The following is a 17,997-nucleotide window of genomic DNA, read 5'->3' as shown; positions in this document are numbered from 1 at the left end:
CAGTGGCACTTAGTAACTATCTTGTAGTCTGCAACTCTGATCCCATTTTCACATAACGTTTCAAAAGCACCTGCTTAGCTAAAACACCCCAATCCCAATATTTTTAAACTGCACAATCCAGATCCAGCAACATGGGTGACACATGTAGAAATAGACTGTAATATTAGATAATGACCCATATCACATTTTAATATTCAAACAGTATCCAGGACAGATGTCTCGAGAAGGTTAGCAAACAAGAGTGTTGCTCACTCCTGGATTCTGTGATCTCTCTTCTATTTCCTGAAGACAGGAAAAGAATGTAGCAGAGCCAAATTCATGATGTCTTAGAGCACCTCTGCTAGTGATCCCGGAAACCTCATTATTTTAGCTAAGTTATGTCAATTCTTTGATTGGTCACTAAAAACTAAATAGCACCACATTCCACCCTGAAGATCAATACCCAAGCAACTGTCTGCTAGCTAGAATGATGTTGAAAACATAGTGTTCATGACTGAATACCCTTGAAAGAAAGCTGCAGAAACATTTTACAGTCGCCATACAAGCACATGAGAGAGACTGAGGTTGCAATTCTATACACATTTAACTAGGAGTAAGACCTATTGAACACTGTAGGGCTTTTACTTTTGAGTAAACATGCGAAGATTGGACAGTAGATTTTGTTGTGACTTTCTGCAGTGTTGCTAGTAGGCCAAGTAAATAATACTACAGGTTAAAGCAAAATAAGGGTGACAATCACAGCTGGCACTCATTCTATGGACTTCCAGGATATAAGTAAGTGCCCAATATGAATGGCACTGAAATTGTAAAGTACATATTCAAGTGAAGGGAGACATACCAGCATGCTGTCCCTATACAGTAATTTCCAGAATCAGAAAAAGAACTTTTCTAGGCAGCACAGCAGAATCAAGGCACCCCATGATACAAATTTAAGCTGGGTTGAAACCAGTTTAAATGTTACAGAATTCCTTCCCAAAACTATAGCATTGCAGGAGTGCTGATTGTTTTCTGATACTGTTACCTTGCCTTTTATAGAAATACCTCACCTAGGATCTCTTGGCTGTGGCCATGACACTTAAACAAGTTTGAACCTGGTATAAATTTGCACTGTAACTTCATCATACTGTAAGTGCATCACAGGGTCTTGAGAGGTGCAAAGAGAGCTTGCAGGAGCATTTATCACACAGAGAATTTTCACTACTACCACTGTTGCTGTTTTTTTGAGATATTGGAGATCACAGTTCATTGATTCAAAAAACTAACATGCCCACCATGTTTTAAAGCCCCAAGACAGTAGCTTCATTGAACATACAGGCTTCCATCAAATGTAAGGCATTCCACTCCAAGTTGATGCATTTTCTGAGGCCTTCATGTCGATTTTCAAAGACACAGATGGAATACTTCTACATTACTAAGCCAGCTGTTCTCTAAAAAGGAGAAACCAAACACAAAAATTAAAAACAAAAAGAGAAATTAGATCTTAAGACTATCCAGTTGACACTCTGGACTACAACCTGGTTTTCTACTAAAATCTTGATAGCTGCACACTGCATCATTTGACAAAACAGAGTGTTTTAAAGCCATGTGGAATTGACACTTGTTCTAAAGTTACAGACTGCCTGTATCTCCAACCTATAGATCTTTTCAATTTACCCACCCAGATCCAAACCCTCCATACCATTTCCTCTCACCTCATATACTCATACCACCTTTCATTTGCAATGCCCAACCCCTCACCACGGAACAGAAAGCCCTTCAAAGTGGCAACCCATGAAGAGCGAGCAATTCCTGCTATTGCACAGGGGGTGGGGGTATGGGGCTGACTTTTAGCTATGATGAGCAAAGCTACCTTTTTTTTTTACACCTGTACAATTTGCACAGAAATTAAAAGGGTGTCATTTTGCCTCTCAGATATTTGAAATGGATACTAGCCATAAGTGATGGAAAAAGAAAAGCAGCATAGTTTTGAGATTTGCAGTGAATTAACTATTTTATTTACATGATCCAAAAGAAAGTTCACAGTTCCAATACAATTACTCAAGACATGTTGATATCACCACAGTATTCATATTTGGCTACTCTATTTGAAAATACCAGCTGTATGACTTTATGATGTATATTTCCTTTGGCACATAAAGTTAACAAATGGCAGGCTAATACTTCATAAGTGCACACATTCAAACTGCATGATTCAACATATACATCCTCCGCCTAAGCACACAGAAAAGAAATTTTATTTTCTTTTTGAAGAATAGCTTTTTATACTGTCTTTAGGGTTGCCATCCACCTGATGGGGGCCAGGTTTTTCCCACTTTTGAGGCCCCCAATTCAATGCCAGCCAGTGGGGGAGCCCCACCCTTGAAAAGCCCTGTCATGCCTGGCACAATTACGTCACCTGGAGGTGATGCCATCATGCCGGGCACGTAGTAAGGGTAGTAGTAATAGTAAGTAAGTTTATGCACAGTATGGGGGACGCTCTAGCATTTGGGTAAAAACTCTATGGTGAACATTGCTAGTACCATTTTATGTAATTCCACTATACTCAAGACAAAATCCACCTCAAGCAGTTTCTCTGGAGAGGTGCCGTAGAAATGTTCTAAATATATAAATAATCATTGCAAACATCAATGTGTTTCTTGCTACAGCATACAAATGTAATCTAATTCTTCTTCTGGCACTTTCAACATGTGGCTCATATAGCAAATGAGTAGACCAAATGAACAACTCAGAAGCTCTTCTTAAGGAGCTCAAACACCATCATCAGGCAGTCCCTTTTTGATCCTATCCAAACATTCATATTGTTATCTATAATACAATACAGTGTCATAACTGCTTAGGTTTGTGTGCTATTGAAGCTTTGGTAAAACAGCCATTTTTCTTCTATCATACAAGTAAGTGTTCAAATACACCTGCTATGGTCTCATTACTATTTCACTTTTATCATTAGAGAATAAAAGAAAGCAATGCATGTTGCTCTCCAGTCTGAAACATGATCAGCTATCCCAAGAAGCATAGATGATATGTCAGATAAAAGGCTTACTACAAAACCAGCAACACACTGTTAAAAAGTTCAGCTCTCTGGACATATCATGCTACTAATGTAATCTTTCCCATAACTGTACAGACTCAGATCCCACAAATCTCTGGGAAAGACCACAATGTAACAGCACCCTGGCTGAAATGAGAAAAAATGACCTCAAAAAGAGCTAAGAGTTTATTGAAATTAACTGCTTGAAGGCCAAGCTCGATATGTTTTGAGTGAGCAGACTGAAGGGCAGCTTAGAATATTCAATCCAGCAACAATATATTGCCTCTTGCATTGTCTCTTGGACTACTATACTCTAGCCTAGCATCTTATGAGATCCTCTCCTCTCAAATATGAAAGTCGGTTCAAACCATACACCTGGAAGATCACAGGCATGAACCACACATGCGTTATGGCAATAAAGGGAATTGGAATTGGAACTGCACATGCAAACAGCCAACTTCTATGAGTAGCATAACACCAGACTAACAAGATCATGGATCACAAGAGTGGCAAATTTGCAGTGCATTTAGACTGGCTTTTACTGATGGCTTTCCCAGTTGAAAATAGACAGAGACTCTAGCATTCTATTACTGAAATAATACTTAGAATATTTGAAAATAATTGTACCAGGAGCTATTCAGCAATTTACAACTATTATTTAACTAATATACAGTAAAGTGCTGGTCTAGGTTATCTTACTTCATTCAACATACAGTAAACTATCCTACACTAACTTCAATTTTTGATTAATCTACAAAATGGGAAAGGCTATTGGGATTTCGACTCTGACAGGAAAAACATATACTTGAGCAAGCAGTATTTAAATTAAAAAAGATTATTGGTTTGTTATGGCATCTATGGCTTTGGACTTCTTGAGCACAGATATGTGCATTACAGGATGAGTTGTAAGATGGTTGTTTGGACAGACTGCCCATAATACATTCAGGATACAGTATAGTATCATCACTGAATAATTCTGAAAGGTCGGGTAGTCTAACAAATATCTTAGTCTCTTCCCCACCTCTGTCTTTAGGCTAAGACTAAATGTACTATGTCCAAGAGTAACTGAGATAGAAATCTTTCTAGATCCATAATAGTTGCAAATTAATATTTGAGACATCTACTCTGCAATCATATGCTTGTGCACTTGGATAATTCTTGTTTTTTTTCCTCAGGGCTTACCTTACAGTTTTTTCAGCATTCTCAAAGTAATTTGGTTCTCTTGATACAGCAACCAGTCCACTCATCTTTTCTTCCACTAGCTGTTGCATGACTGACTGTTCTCCTACAGCTAAAATTGTTCCTGAGCAAAGAATTTACAGCTACCAAAACCACATCCATGCATCTGGGTTTTGCAATGTGGAAGCACACAGCTGAAATGCAGTGTTATTGGTTAAGCAAGAAGTATGAAGCGTAAGATATACCAAGGCTAGATAGATTGTGCTTGGGTAACACTCCTCCCCACTTAATGGGATAAAAATGCAACATCCCCTTCTGATGATGTAAAATAATTAAATAGAAATGATGTAAAAGAAATTAAATACATATATTATCACAAGACCACTTAACAATGACTACCTACCTGGTTACCTTGAATCACCTTACAGTCACACTATCATATATAACTGATGGGTGGTAAAATATATTAATGGTGATGTCTGTATATTTCAGGCTACTCAAACGGAACAATATATTGTGAGTCTCCTTTCAAATAACTGAAACCTCTGTCTCCCACTTGGTAGTCCATAAAATAATTTCCCTCTCAGCATGTCACTAATGGAATTGTGAATTTAAAATGTTCTGCTTTCAATTTCCCTTCCTCATACATACTCTGCAGTTACATCCATGAGAGTATGTCTGGATTAGCAGCTATTTGCACCATCTCCTGCTAGTGGTGCAAACAAGAAACTATAGGCCCAGGATCTGTCATAGCACTTCACATCTTGTTTTCACATGCAAAATATTTTGCCCCCATTGAAGAGGTCCAAGCTTTATATGACTGGTCAAGTCTCATGCAGTTCTTCCTGGCCACTATCTCACCTTCCTGCTCCTTCATTATCCGTAACCTTTAAACATCTTTCTAAGATATGAATTTGTGTCATGATATCAATGCTGTATACAACCGAGAATCCCAGATGCTTCACCATCCTGCCTGAATAATTCCATCCCTCCCTCTTCAGTTTCTGCAAGCACAGGATCAAATTTATAGAATTTGGCTAAGCTCAAGTTCACAAATCTAGAGTTTGTCAAGGTTTTTGTTTAAACCCAAGCTTGCAAATGATGGAAGGAGTTAAATATTTATGTATGGAAAACACAGGAACATTTTCCCAGGGCAGCAATAAACAAAGCCAAAACATTTAAGGCAAATTAGGGCATATAATAAAGCATATTGTATTGGCAAATAATCTTCCATTTCTTTTGAGAATGTTCTCATTAAGCCAGATCACAGAAACAGTGCAAATACCTAAGGTGCATCATAGATAGTAATGTGCCTGAACACATTAACAAAAGGTATTTCTCTATTCCAAGGTTATCCACTCACAGCTGTAAAGCCACAAGTAACTACAAAATGGTTAAAATTCTAGGAAAACTGCATTTCATAAATGGTCGATAAAAGTAATGTTATGAGTGTTACAATGAAACGTTCACAATCACCACTTAGTACATGCAAAGCTGAAATTCCACACTACAAAAGAACGAAATGCAACCAAAAAAAATCACACATACAAACAACTTCACACAACACCAACAGTGTCAAAGAACTGAAACACACACACATTCATAAATATAATATTAGAAGCTGACCATATGAGATTCACATGTAAAATGGAAAAAGGTGGTATATTAAGAGAGATTTGCCAGTCAATGCAGTCGAGGGGAGTACAGGTGAGTGTAGCGTCATCATAGTCAAATTATGCAAGGGAAGAAAAGTGACAGACTGGCCATTCTGTACAGGTCTGCAGCAAAGGCCTCTCTCCTCTGACTTGGTAACAAAGACAGACATGAGGGGCGCACAGATGATGATTTCATCTGATTTCTACCTGTAGACAGGGGGATAACAAGCCATTTACATGCCCTCTCATCATAATGTGAGAAAGAGGGCATACAAATATTTCCCAACCTTAGCATTCTTTAGCTTTAGCCCATGCCTGTGCTGTATGGTTCAGCTACATTTCCTAAAGAAAGCAGCACATAACAGGTTATATGACCAGCATCACTTGCAGTGTTCCCTCTAAGCTGAGTAAGTGTGAGCTAGCTCACACTTACTCAGCTTAGAGGGAACATTGATCACTTGTACCTTAGCCAATTTGCTGAAGGATCCCTTCTTCCTTTTAAGGAAGTTTATTCTTTAAAAGCAAGAAGGGATTCCTTTAGCAAACTGGCAAAGGTACATGTTAAAAGCAGTAATGTACAAACTCACAATCTCTTAGAAGGTCACAAAACATTATATTATTCCATCTTCAGACATCCTGATAGGATTATACTTCATATGGATGGACTTAACACATTATTTTCAAAATAGTGTACAGGCACAAAGAAATCCTAGATATCAAAGGCATACAGAGCAATTTCAGCAAAGGACTAGCCTCCTTCCACTGTTGCTCAACAACCTGGAACTGGAACAGGCCTCTCTGAAGTAGTTCTACTATCTTTCTGTGAGGTATCATTTTACAGATATGTGTCAGCAGGATATTTATGACGACAACCCTTCTTATATGCTCGAATCAGAAATGTTCAGGAGGACATTTTTATAAGGGAATTAGAATTGCAGTATAATGGAACAGTCCAGAGCTGTTCTTTTATAAGAGAACAAAATTGTAATCTATTGCAATATTTATTGTATGTATCATCTTGCTTTTACTGCACTGTTTTCTGCCTTTGCAATCCACTTTCTGCTTTCTATTTGCATTGCTTTCTAATTCTGTGATACTAGTCCTATTGCACGGTTTATGCTGATTGAATTGTTTTTATATTTTGTAATCCACCTTGAGTCTCCACCTTGCACCTTGACCTTAAGAAAGGTCAAGTAAATAAATAAATAACTTGTGCCTGGACAACACATATCAAAGCTCACACTAGCATTTTGAAGATGTTCATGTCTAAGTACTGAATTCTTGGTTTGCTATGGTAAAGCAAGACTGACCAAGAAAAACCAACTGTGGTCCATCCGTTTTTGACATAATTTATCATTCATCCAAATACAGAAGCCTACAAATGGGAAATGAACTAATAAACATGTGGTAGCTTAGGACCAATGCACGTAAGCCAGTCCAGGTTTGTTACACTCAACAGGGAGCTAGATTCCATTGTGGCTTCCTGATGAGTGAACCCATGTAGTACTTGGATGAGATGTAGCCTAGTGGTAGAGCATGTTTGCATTCAAAAGACTACAGGCCCAATCTGTGACACCCCCAATATGAAAACAACAGCAGGACTGAGAAAGACCACAGTAAGCTGCTGACAACACAGGGTAGACAGGCCAACAGCCAGACTCCATATAAGGTGGATTCATTTGTCCATGATTCACGTGTTTGCAAACATTATTCATATTTTACATTTTGGCAGTATTCAAACATCACAAAAACCTGTGTTTTGATCAAACCCCAGTTAGTCAAAATGTCTGAATGCAGAAAGTCCAAACAAAGCAGGGTTTATTAGTTTGTACCAATCTATGATTTCAAACAAGGGTTTGTAGCTGGTTTCTTGCCACAATTGGTTCTAATCATGAGTTGTTGTGATATCTGCATTCACAAGCTATAGTTTGCTGTAACTGCAACAAATGAGGATGTCCTCCTTGCTCCAAGATGGGAAAGAGGAAAAAGGCAAACAAACTGAGGTTTATGTGCAAACAAGGACCGGTTACTTATTTCTTGCAGACAAACCATAATCTGTTGCACAACCACAGTTTATCATGATATGTGAATGCAGCCACAGGGATGTAAAGTTAAAATCCTAACAAGTAAGTTATAACTTCAGTAAAGTTACTTAAAGATAGGTTGGTGATTTGAACCATTCTTGTTCTATTTTAAATTTATATAAATGTCTATTGTTATATAACCCATAATATATTTTACCCTACCTGAATCCTTGCTTTCTAGTTTGCAGGAGCATTATTTGATACCTCCTTTCCATACATTCCTTCCTTCTAAACGGACTTCGGATCATCTCTCAGTAAGTGCCTATTCATTTATATATCTATATATATTACAACACATACAAACTGTTCTCAATGGTACTCACAGGCAAGCACTTCCCACTTGAAGCTGCAAAGAAAAAAATAGCATAGGAAAGCTCAAGCTGTAATTCAGTGCAGGTATAAAAAGCAAAAAGCAGAGCAGCATACAGAAAGAGAATGGACACAATCCCCACAAACAAGGAGACTAGAGTGGATATATCCAAAATCATAGCACAAAACAAAGCCCATGAATGTTAATTAGTGAAGTAAGGGCTATCATGATTACCTATACGGCTGTTTTCAAGCCAGTGCAAAATAGCAGAAGGTGCAAAAATAAGTCTGTACCTCTCTTTTCTCAAGATTACCACCCCCAATCAACATACTCCAATTTTAGAATGAGGCCTTTGATGGAGATCAAGTCAGCTAGCCCACAGTTAATTACTAGGCTGGTACTGATGCTGCTCAGAAGAGCTCTGAAAAGTAAGGCAAGATTTCAGCACCTGCTTCATTTGTGCAACATCCCCCCCCCCCGACAAACCTGGCCCCAACAGATTTATATTCTTATATTACTATGCAAAGCCTGACATCACATGTCTTACAGGATCATAACAAAATGAGTGTCCACAGTGGTGGGATACCATAACCAATGAACAGGGGTCTCTATGTAATTTGTTCATTTGCAGCACCACTACACTGTCTAGTGAAGCAACTCTGACTGAAGTACCCAGTAAACATGGGGCCCAGATCTATACCCTTATTCAATTACAAAGCATCTGAATGCATGGTGTAGCCTGAGATAGAAGCAGTTGATTAAAAAGAAAAAAAGGCAAGAAAAGTTGCACATTTGGCAAGAGAGCTTATTTTACAGCACATTCAATTTTTGTAAGGCAAAGCCTTTTATCTATCCTGTCTAGGGGATAAGTATAGCGGCCTTGGTAACAACCAATTTTTGAATAGTAACAATGACTATCCACCTGAGAAAGTTATGAGTTATGAGTGCACTGTGTCTACAGGAAACAGGATCCAGTGAAAAGCTTTATTTATCTGCCCAATTTGTTTTAAAATGTACATACTCCATAACAGGTTCAATGGAGAGACTTTTTCTTGGTTTCTGAAACACAGTTTTTTTGTAAAAGAAAAAATTGCAGCAGTTGAAGATGTCATTCCTTTTCAGTCAATTGTTTATAATGGAATTCTTAAAGATGAGGTCATCAAAGTGCACTTGATTTTTGGAGTGGAGCAGAGCAGTCTTTGGCCAAGATTAAAGGGCACTGGCCCAGTATTCTGTGTTCCCTCTTTCTCTCTGTGTCACACACACTGAGAGATCTGTGAAGCTTCCAGCTATGTGTTAGATGTAGTGCAAGAGGTTGCTTCCAAAAGTGGAAACTGATATGCACAACGAGAAGCATTTAGCCCCGCACAAAAGGGCTCTTGGGTTCCTGACTTTTTATAGTGGTTCTATCCAATGATCCATATATGTTAGAGGTAGGATTTCTGAAAAGTTTGTTGGTAGCCTTCAATTAACATTTATATATTCAAAGATGGCATTACATTACACATGACAAATATCATTTGGAACTGCCAGTGGAGCAAGAACATAAAAAACACTAGTATTCAAAGTGGCAGTGTTGACACTCTAAATTAAAATAATTGGTAGGCAGAGAGGATAGAATTGCATACTCTTCCCACTTTTAATTACTTTCAATGGGATGGCAGATGTAAATTGCTCTATATTATGAAGAACAACACTGACAAATGCCATGTTGCCCAATTTTTGCACTGCTTTGAATCAACTGCACGTGTGGCTTTCTGACAGCAGTTTAGGAGAGAGGAATTACCACCTGAACACCGTCTTGCAGCTTCTGTTCATTGGCCGCATCCCGAGCCTCTGGGAACAGCAGAGACCCTGCTGGGTTGAGGGGCTTGCTCCCAACACTGTAATTGCGAGGACGCCTTACTGTGTCCGAGCTGGCTAGTGGTGTAAAGCTGTTCCTTCTCATCCTTACAGGGGTTTGGCTCTTTGGAAGGTTGTTCTGATTGAAAATGGAGGATACCATAAAGAATGAGAAGTCAAACTACAAAATCTTAAATCAAAGTTAATACCACTGAATATTTCTCATGCCAGACATTGTATATATGACATTGATTTTCAGGACTGAAATAGAGCCCTCTGACAGAATAACTGATTTGTTATCTCAGGCATCCAGCCAGCAATATATGTACCCTGATCTAAGATCCAGGTAGTATATTACTGGGCCACTGTGTTCTTTCCTGTAATGGAATTGGTGCACAGGTATTCCAGGAGAAATCCAGGGATACTTTACACATTACTGGGCTACTAAGTCCCTTCCTGTGATGGAGCAGTAGGCATGAACCCCCTTCTCTAAGATGTAGCATTTATTCTGTGCATGAGTGTAAGCATGACAGTTGCAGATTATGCAATACTTCACCTTCAGAAAACATAGGAATAGATCTCTCACACACCAGGCCACTTTGTGTTCAGCTACATGCTTGAAGCCTTGTGTCACACTTTGTGGGAGATGTATGGAGTACGAAGGGGGTACGTGTAGGCTCTTCCACAATAGGAAGGGACTTGGGGGCCTTGTGGCTTATAAACCATGCCTAAATCCTCCTCCCCACAAGGATTTCACCCTAAAAAAGTCTTCCCTTTAACTGTTTTGGAAACTGTCATGGACTGAGAGTACTCACTTTCCTTTCTTCTCACTGGTATGTACAGCAGCTGAAACAACAGCTTTTAACTAAAAAGTTTGTGCAACAGTCAAATACTAAGTGTATCAGAGAAATACCTCTGTTTTCCAGCTCTTGATCACAATTTAGATTTTCAAAGCTGTTAAAAATTCCCATCTCTTATAATTTATCCAAATCTCTAAATAAATGTCAACAGTGACTTTTTCTTATGGGGGGTAAGCTAAGGGGACGATATTCCTGAGAAATGACTGCAGGTTACTTCAGGGGAAAAAATTCCTCAGTCCCACTGGTGGTGGGAAGTGAACATAAGAACATAAGAGATGCCAGTGTTGGATCAGGCCAAAGGCCCATCCAGTCCAACACTCTGTGTCACACAGTGGCCAGAAATACCAGGTGCCATCAGGAGGTCCACCAGTGGGGCCAGGACATTAGAAGCCCTCCCACTGTTGCCCCCCCCCCAGCACCGTCAAGTTGCAGCTTGCAGTAGGATTTTGAAGGCAAGAGACATTCGGAGGTGGTTTGCCATCGCCTGCCTTCACATCACGACCCTGATATTTCTTCGTGGTCACCCATCCAAATATTGACCAGGGCCAACCCTGCTTAGCTTCCAAGCTCTGATGAGATCAGGCTAGACTGGCCTATCCAAGTCAGGTCAGGACTACTAAGGCAGTTATGCACTCAGGTTCTTGGCATGCAGAAACACAGTGCTCTCTTACAGATCAGAAGATTTCAGCTATTTTGTTGCTAGTAAAGCAGTATCCTATGGTAGGGGAAGCGGAATGGAGCTTCTTGGGATTCAAATACTTGGGTGTAGGGTGGTGCCAACCTAGTTCTTCCCAGCAGCCCTCAATATCTAAGCAAACCTGTGGCACAGCCCTGCTGTTGTGTCTTAGAGGAGCTGGTAGGAAGTGATGATGCAGCATTATTTCCTCTGGCTGCTCAGGGAGCATAGTGAGAGTACTGTTTTGGGAGTTGTGGTTTTTTAAGAAGCTAGTTTTTAAGCCTTCTGGATTGGACTAGATTTCTAGTGAAAACTCAAATTAATACAACAGTGTATGTTCAATATAATTAATGACACAATTAGGCATAGGATGGTGCCAAGACCATGACACTGTATTCCAGTCTCATGATTTCTGGAGTCTGAGATTGCTCCACCCTGGCTCTCAAACTGCAGCAGGGTTTGTTGGATCACCCACAGATCTTCTTCCTCTCGTTCTCCTCCTTTGCTCTGATTTTTCTAGAAGCTGCTTTGATCTGATGTTTCTGAAATCACTGGAGTCAAAGCAGGTTCACATGTGGATAGGAAGGTATAAATTTCTGAATCTCCCTACCACATCCAGCACCATTTCCCCTACCCATCATTTAATGCTAACCCTTCAGGGGCCCTGAAAGGCTTTTTGCTGTTTCTTCAAAAAATCATAGTAGGCTTATGTGTTGTGATACACTTTAGTGATAAATCTACTAACAATTCTTCCCAGAGTAACCTTTACGGAGACTCTGAACTGGAAAAACCATCTTGCATCAGTAAAATCTTCAGCATTAAGAATGGTAGGATCAATTTTACATTTTTTCCACACAAAGGGTGAACATCTGATTGACCCGGCACTGAAATTATTTAACAGCAAGGTCACCCCCCACCTCTTATATGGAATTGAAGTTTGGGGCTGGAAGGGGGATATTTTGGCTAATCTGGAGGTAATCCAGAACCAATTTATAGGGCGAATTCTAGCTTTGCCCAGAGGCACCCCCACATCTTTGATGAGAGCTGAACTGGGACTCCCCTCTCTTAAGGCCTGGGCACACCTGGCGGTCATAAAATACTGGAAAAAGAACACACCTCTAAGTTCCAACTCTATAAGGCAACAATCAGACAACCTCCATTCTTAATACCATTATCCAAAAATATCCAGATGACCTTCTCAGGGCCTCAGCTGAGAATTCACAACTTAGGGACTGGATATATGATGCTGATGCACTGATCGATTGTTCTCTAATTCTGAAATCTAAAGTGGCTCCCTGGTATAAATATTGTAAATTTTACCACCGCAGGTGGAGTTACCTAGTTACCCATTCGAGTTACCTAGTTAATATTTCTAACTATAACCTTAGAGTGCCCTTTACAGCTTTACTATTCCAAACTATGCAAACAGCACTTTTGGCTGGCCATTGTTCGCATACTCCAAAAGAGCAATGTCTCTGTATTTGTGGCTTGCCAGTGGTGGAGGACCTTCCTCACTACATACTTGACTGTCCACTCTATAGCACTCCAAGAGATAAATTTTTAGCAGGAATTCTACCGGTCATGCAAGCATACCCAGAAACTGAAAAGATTGCATTCTTGCTTTCAGATAATCTATCCCATAGAGTTTCCTTGTTTGCTGTAGCCACATCTAAGATTAGATCTAAGGAGCAGGCTACCTGATGGTGATTAAACTTCTTGTATTCTTCTTCTTCTTCTTCTTATTATTATTATTATTATTGATTAGTAGTTAATTTTAACTTGGATATTAATGGTGCTTTTTAATATTTTATGTTCCGCTGAATTCTGTATTTTGCAATGGTAAAGGTAAAGGTTCCCTTGCTCGAAAGCCAGTCGAATCTGACTCTAGGGTTGCGGTGCTCATCTCCGTTTCAAAGCTGAAGAGCCAGCGCTGTCCGAAGACGTTTCTGTGGTCATGTGGCCGGCATGACTAAACACCAAGGTGCACGGAACACTGTTACCTTCCCACCAAAGTGGTACCTATTTATCTACTTGCAATTTCTTGCTTTCGAACTGCTAGGCTGGCAGGAGCTGGAACTAGAGATGGGAGCTCACTCCATCATGCGGCACCCGGGTCTCGAACTGCTGAACTACTGACCTTCCACAGCCTGTAGTTCAGCGTCTTAACTACTTGAGCCACCGCAGCTCCTATTTTGCAATGACCAATGGCTTAATACAATAAACCACTGTACTGTACTCTACTGTACTAACAATTCTTCAAAAAGTTGGCAAAAATCCTTCCAGGAAGGGATGTGTGTGAAGAATGACAGGCAGAAAGGGATGGGGAGGAAAACCAGAGAATCATTTGCTGTTGCCATTGCGAATGCTTTTGCATTCACACTGTCAATAAGTCCACAATGGAGAATAGTTCCCACGTGGAAGCAGCCTAACTTATTAATGTTAGATACATTTAAGTTTTTCCAAAGTCCTAAAAATGGCACAGTTATAACTCTTAGTCCATGCATGCTTTCCCCTATATAGCTATTTTCCCTTGTAGCACTTTCATTATAGTGTTTTTATTTTTGCTTTATGCAAGTCCTAGCACAAATAGTAGTGTTATATTCAGTCCCAATGTATCCATCTGTCCCCAGTGTATCCCACCAGCCCACCACGAAGCTCAAGATGGTGTACAGGGTTCTCTCGTCCCCACCTTATCCTCACAACAACCCTGGGAGTTAGGTGAGGGTAGGAGAGAGTGACTGGACCAAGGTTACCAAACAAGCTTCCATGGCAGCATGAAGAGTTGAACCTGGGTCTCCCAGAACCTAGTCCAACCAGTGCACCACTCTGGCAGTTAATGAGACAGGGGAGGTGAGGAGAGGTATTATTGCAGAGGAGAGAGTCTTCCTTCATTGGACAGAGGAAGAAAACACCTTTTGTAATGCAAATGAACATTCTGGCCAAGCTAAGATTTGCACTCACATTACAAACTGATTGAAAGAACTCATGTGTTAAAATGCCCGAAGACTGGAATAGTTCCCATTAGTGGTGGGAAGTGCTGTCAAGTCGCAGCCAACTTATGGCAACCTCGTGGGGTTTTCAAGGCAAGAGATGGACAGAGTCAATTTACTATTGCTTGCCTCTCTATAGCAGCCCTGAACTTCCTTGGTGGTTACCCATCCAAGTACTAACCAGGGCCAATCCTGATAAGGTTGGGCCAGCCTGGGCAATCAAGATCAGGTCCCATTAATATGAGCCCATAAAATACATCTGTTATTATCAGTGATCTGAAATTTGTTTACTGAAATTACAACTGCCAAATTAACAAATCTATATGCCTACAGGTGAGGCAGCATATTCAAAGCACTGAGTGCTTTGAAAAATCCTGGTTCTTGGCAAAGAGACATTGCTGTGAGACTGTTAAGCATTGTCAGCTGCAGTTCAGCTACTGCAGAACTGAAGCCACGACCAAGTGCCTAAATTTTAAGTCAGTGTCTTGAATTGCCAGTGAATTCTTTTTTGGATTAAGATTAGCTAAGTATGATTGGCCGCGCAGTGACATTGAGCCCCACAAGAACTTCACCCGCCTGCACAGCAAGCAACCCCAAATGGTAGTAAATTGACCCCTGGCCCCAGATATGTATAAAAATTATTCAACTTCCTCAAATACCAGAACTGTGTATTACACAATGATTGCTATCTTGACACCTTTGGCACTTTAATGAAATAACATGCAAACAGTTTTCCACTCTCAACACACTGGTTTGTAGACAGGAAGAAGATAAGGCCACAGCTGTAGGTAGGAGTAAAGAGGAACAAGGTGCAAGGTTGAGGAGTTTTATTAAACCTTCTAGATCCCTACACATTTCACGATATGCTTCGTCGGGGGATCTAATACAATGTAAAATATACAAACATAAATTCAATTAAATTTAAAAATTCTTTAAAAATGAAAATGTAAACTGAATCAAAACTCAATTTGAGCATCATATAGAGTTATTTTACATATTCTCTAATGTGGAACAAAAATTACATAGTTTATAACAAAAAAAATGCTTTGGTACTGAGAAAGATAAAAGAACTCTAAAAAATTAGCACAAGGTCCATATCAGAAAGGTAGACAGATAGACAATGTGGCATACTTTTCACAGAAATTTCAGTGGCTCCCACCTTGAACATGGACCTTCTATACTTATCTAGTCATGGTGACTAAGCATTTTTGAGATCTGCAGTCCTTTAAAGGTAAAAAGGTCCCTGAATGTATTGCATCATATCTGGCTACAACATACAGTGAGCTCTACCCAACTCATCCAGTTGTTCAAGGTAGAAGCCACTGAAGTTTTTGTGAAGGGATGCCACATTGTCTGTTTGTCTACTTTCTGATATGGACCTTGCATTAATGTTTTTGAGTTCTTTTATGTTTCTCAGTATTAAAGGATTTTTGGTTACAAACTATATAATTTTTGTTCCACACTACAGAATATGTAAATTAACCCTATACCATGTTCAGATTGTGTTTTAATTCAGTTTACAAGTTACTTTAATTTTAAGAGAATGTTTAAATTATTATTCCATATACACATTTTAATTGAATTTATGACTGTATATTTGACTTTGTATTAGATTCCCCAAAGAAATATATAGGAAAATGTGTAAGGATACAGAAGTTCTGATAAAACTCTTCAATCTTGCACCTTGTTCCTCTTTTCTCCTACATGGATTTGCAGTACAGACATTAGTATCTACCGTGTGAGTACAAATGTCCCTTTCCTGATTTTTAATAGAGTATAAAAAGTTATTGGTACTTTTGGATCTGTTGTTGCCCTCTGCTTTAGCAGCCTACAAATAGGTCACCTGTAATACAGTGATTGTAGTTGTGAATGGAATGAGATTTTTTTATTCCTGCTACCCCAGATTTCTGACAGGGTCTGGCTATGTGGTAAAATTCTCCTCATCCTCTGACAGCGTTCTACAGTCAGGGAAATTACAAGTTTCCCCAGTGGATATAAGCAGAGGCAATGCATCAGTACATTGTAAACAGCTGCCTATATTCATCGTATATTTGCACATATCTAGAGACTAAGGCTCAGTTAATTGGCAAGGGCATCAACAAGTAGGTGACTGACAGTACAATCCTAAACTGTTAAAGTCAATGGGATTAGAAGGTTGTAACTCTGTTTAGGTTTGCACTGTGAGGTACCGAAGCTCAAAGTTTGAAGATTACTATAGCTGTGACCTTCACATTCCAGAGCTCAATGCCAAACCCAACAAAACACACTGTACCTGGAATATGATAATGCCTCTTTTTGTTTAATGTCATTCATAATTTACTTTAAAGCTGCAAAAATGTAAAGAACTAATTTAGAACCTTCATGCCAATTTGTTTTTTAAAAATTACCCCGATAGGCAGTTATTCACCTGTGTTTTTTTACCTGTATTTTTAAAAATAAAGTCAAAGAAAACTGCCTGTCATTGCTAAACAGTGTTAAAGAATGTTATATATATATATTTTTAGAATTTCCCCATCATTGATTTGTTTGCTAATTCTATTCTAAATAAATAATTCTAATCTGGCAACATTCCATGATTTGTCTTGAAAAGCAAACAACCACAACTGGATTAATTTTTTACACAAATGGTTGGGGGGTGCGCTAAATGTACCAGAAATATATTAATCTCTTATACAATCAAGCCAACATCTGAATTAAACTAAGAAAATCCCACTGATTTCTAAGAGCTTTACACCAACCCCTACACAACTCAATGAAGCCAAAGATCTGAGGCCTAAACTGTTGATGTTAACTGGACTAGACATCCTAAATCCAAGCAATTCAGGCTAATATGGACATGGATCAGAATTTGTACACTGTACATACTGTTGCTATGGATGGCTTGTCTCGATGTGTGTCCACAGCTTCCACATTCAAGGAGATCATTTCCAGCTTACAACCTTCATAAATTTCAAAGTGCAACATTAACTTTAATACCACACATTGTTTTTAAAACAAATGGTACTATAAAATTATTGCAAAAACTGTAGTGCAATCCTATGCAGAGGTACTTCAGTCTAAGCCCATTGAAATCAAAAGAATGGTGGAAATTTGCATAGGATAGCACTGTTAGTCTCTTGCAGCAACATAAAACAGGAATCTGGGGCACTCTATAGACTGTGTTTGATGAAGTGAGCTCTGAGTCATGAAATTTTGTGCTGGGTTAAATTTTGTTAGTCTTTATGGTGCCAATGGATTGCATTTGAAAAGCAATACACAAAGAAAAAGAAATATTGGCTTCAGCTGGTTCCTGAAACTGAAAGAGGGAGGAATGCCAGCATTAGAACTGCAGAGATATGAACATGAAGAGGAAAAGAAGAGACAGGGTCCTACT

The 17,997-nt window shown here is 39.3% G+C and overlaps 1 protein-coding gene across 1 annotated transcript in view; it reads right to left on the bottom strand.

Moving 5' to 3' along the window:
• Positions 1 to 949: 949 nt before the first annotated feature.
• PFKFB2 (6-phosphofructo-2-kinase/fructose-2,6-biphosphatase 2) overlaps positions 950 to 17,997 on the bottom strand; it is a 43,349-nt gene continuing 26,301 nt past the window's right edge. The window contains exons 14-16 of the mRNA XM_015427813.1: positions 17,490 to 17,563; positions 10,046 to 10,237; positions 950 to 1,427 (exon numbers count right to left, since the gene is read on the bottom strand). Of these exons, the coding sequence (XP_015283299.1) occupies positions 1,404 to 1,427; positions 10,046 to 10,237; positions 17,490 to 17,563 (290 nt within the window). The 3' untranslated portion in view covers positions 950 to 1,403. The remainder of the gene's footprint in view (positions 1,428 to 10,045; positions 10,238 to 17,489; positions 17,564 to 17,997) is intronic.

Source organism: Gekko japonicus, unplaced genomic scaffold, assembly GCF_001447785.1.
Source record: "Gekko japonicus isolate JY-2015 unplaced genomic scaffold, Gekko_japonicus_V1.1 scaffold413, whole genome shotgun sequence".
NCBI lineage: Eukaryota > Metazoa > Chordata > Lepidosauria > Squamata > Gekkonidae > Gekko > Gekko japonicus.
Note: the sequence above shows the minus strand (reverse complement) of the source record. Positions and strands in the feature narration are given on the sequence as shown.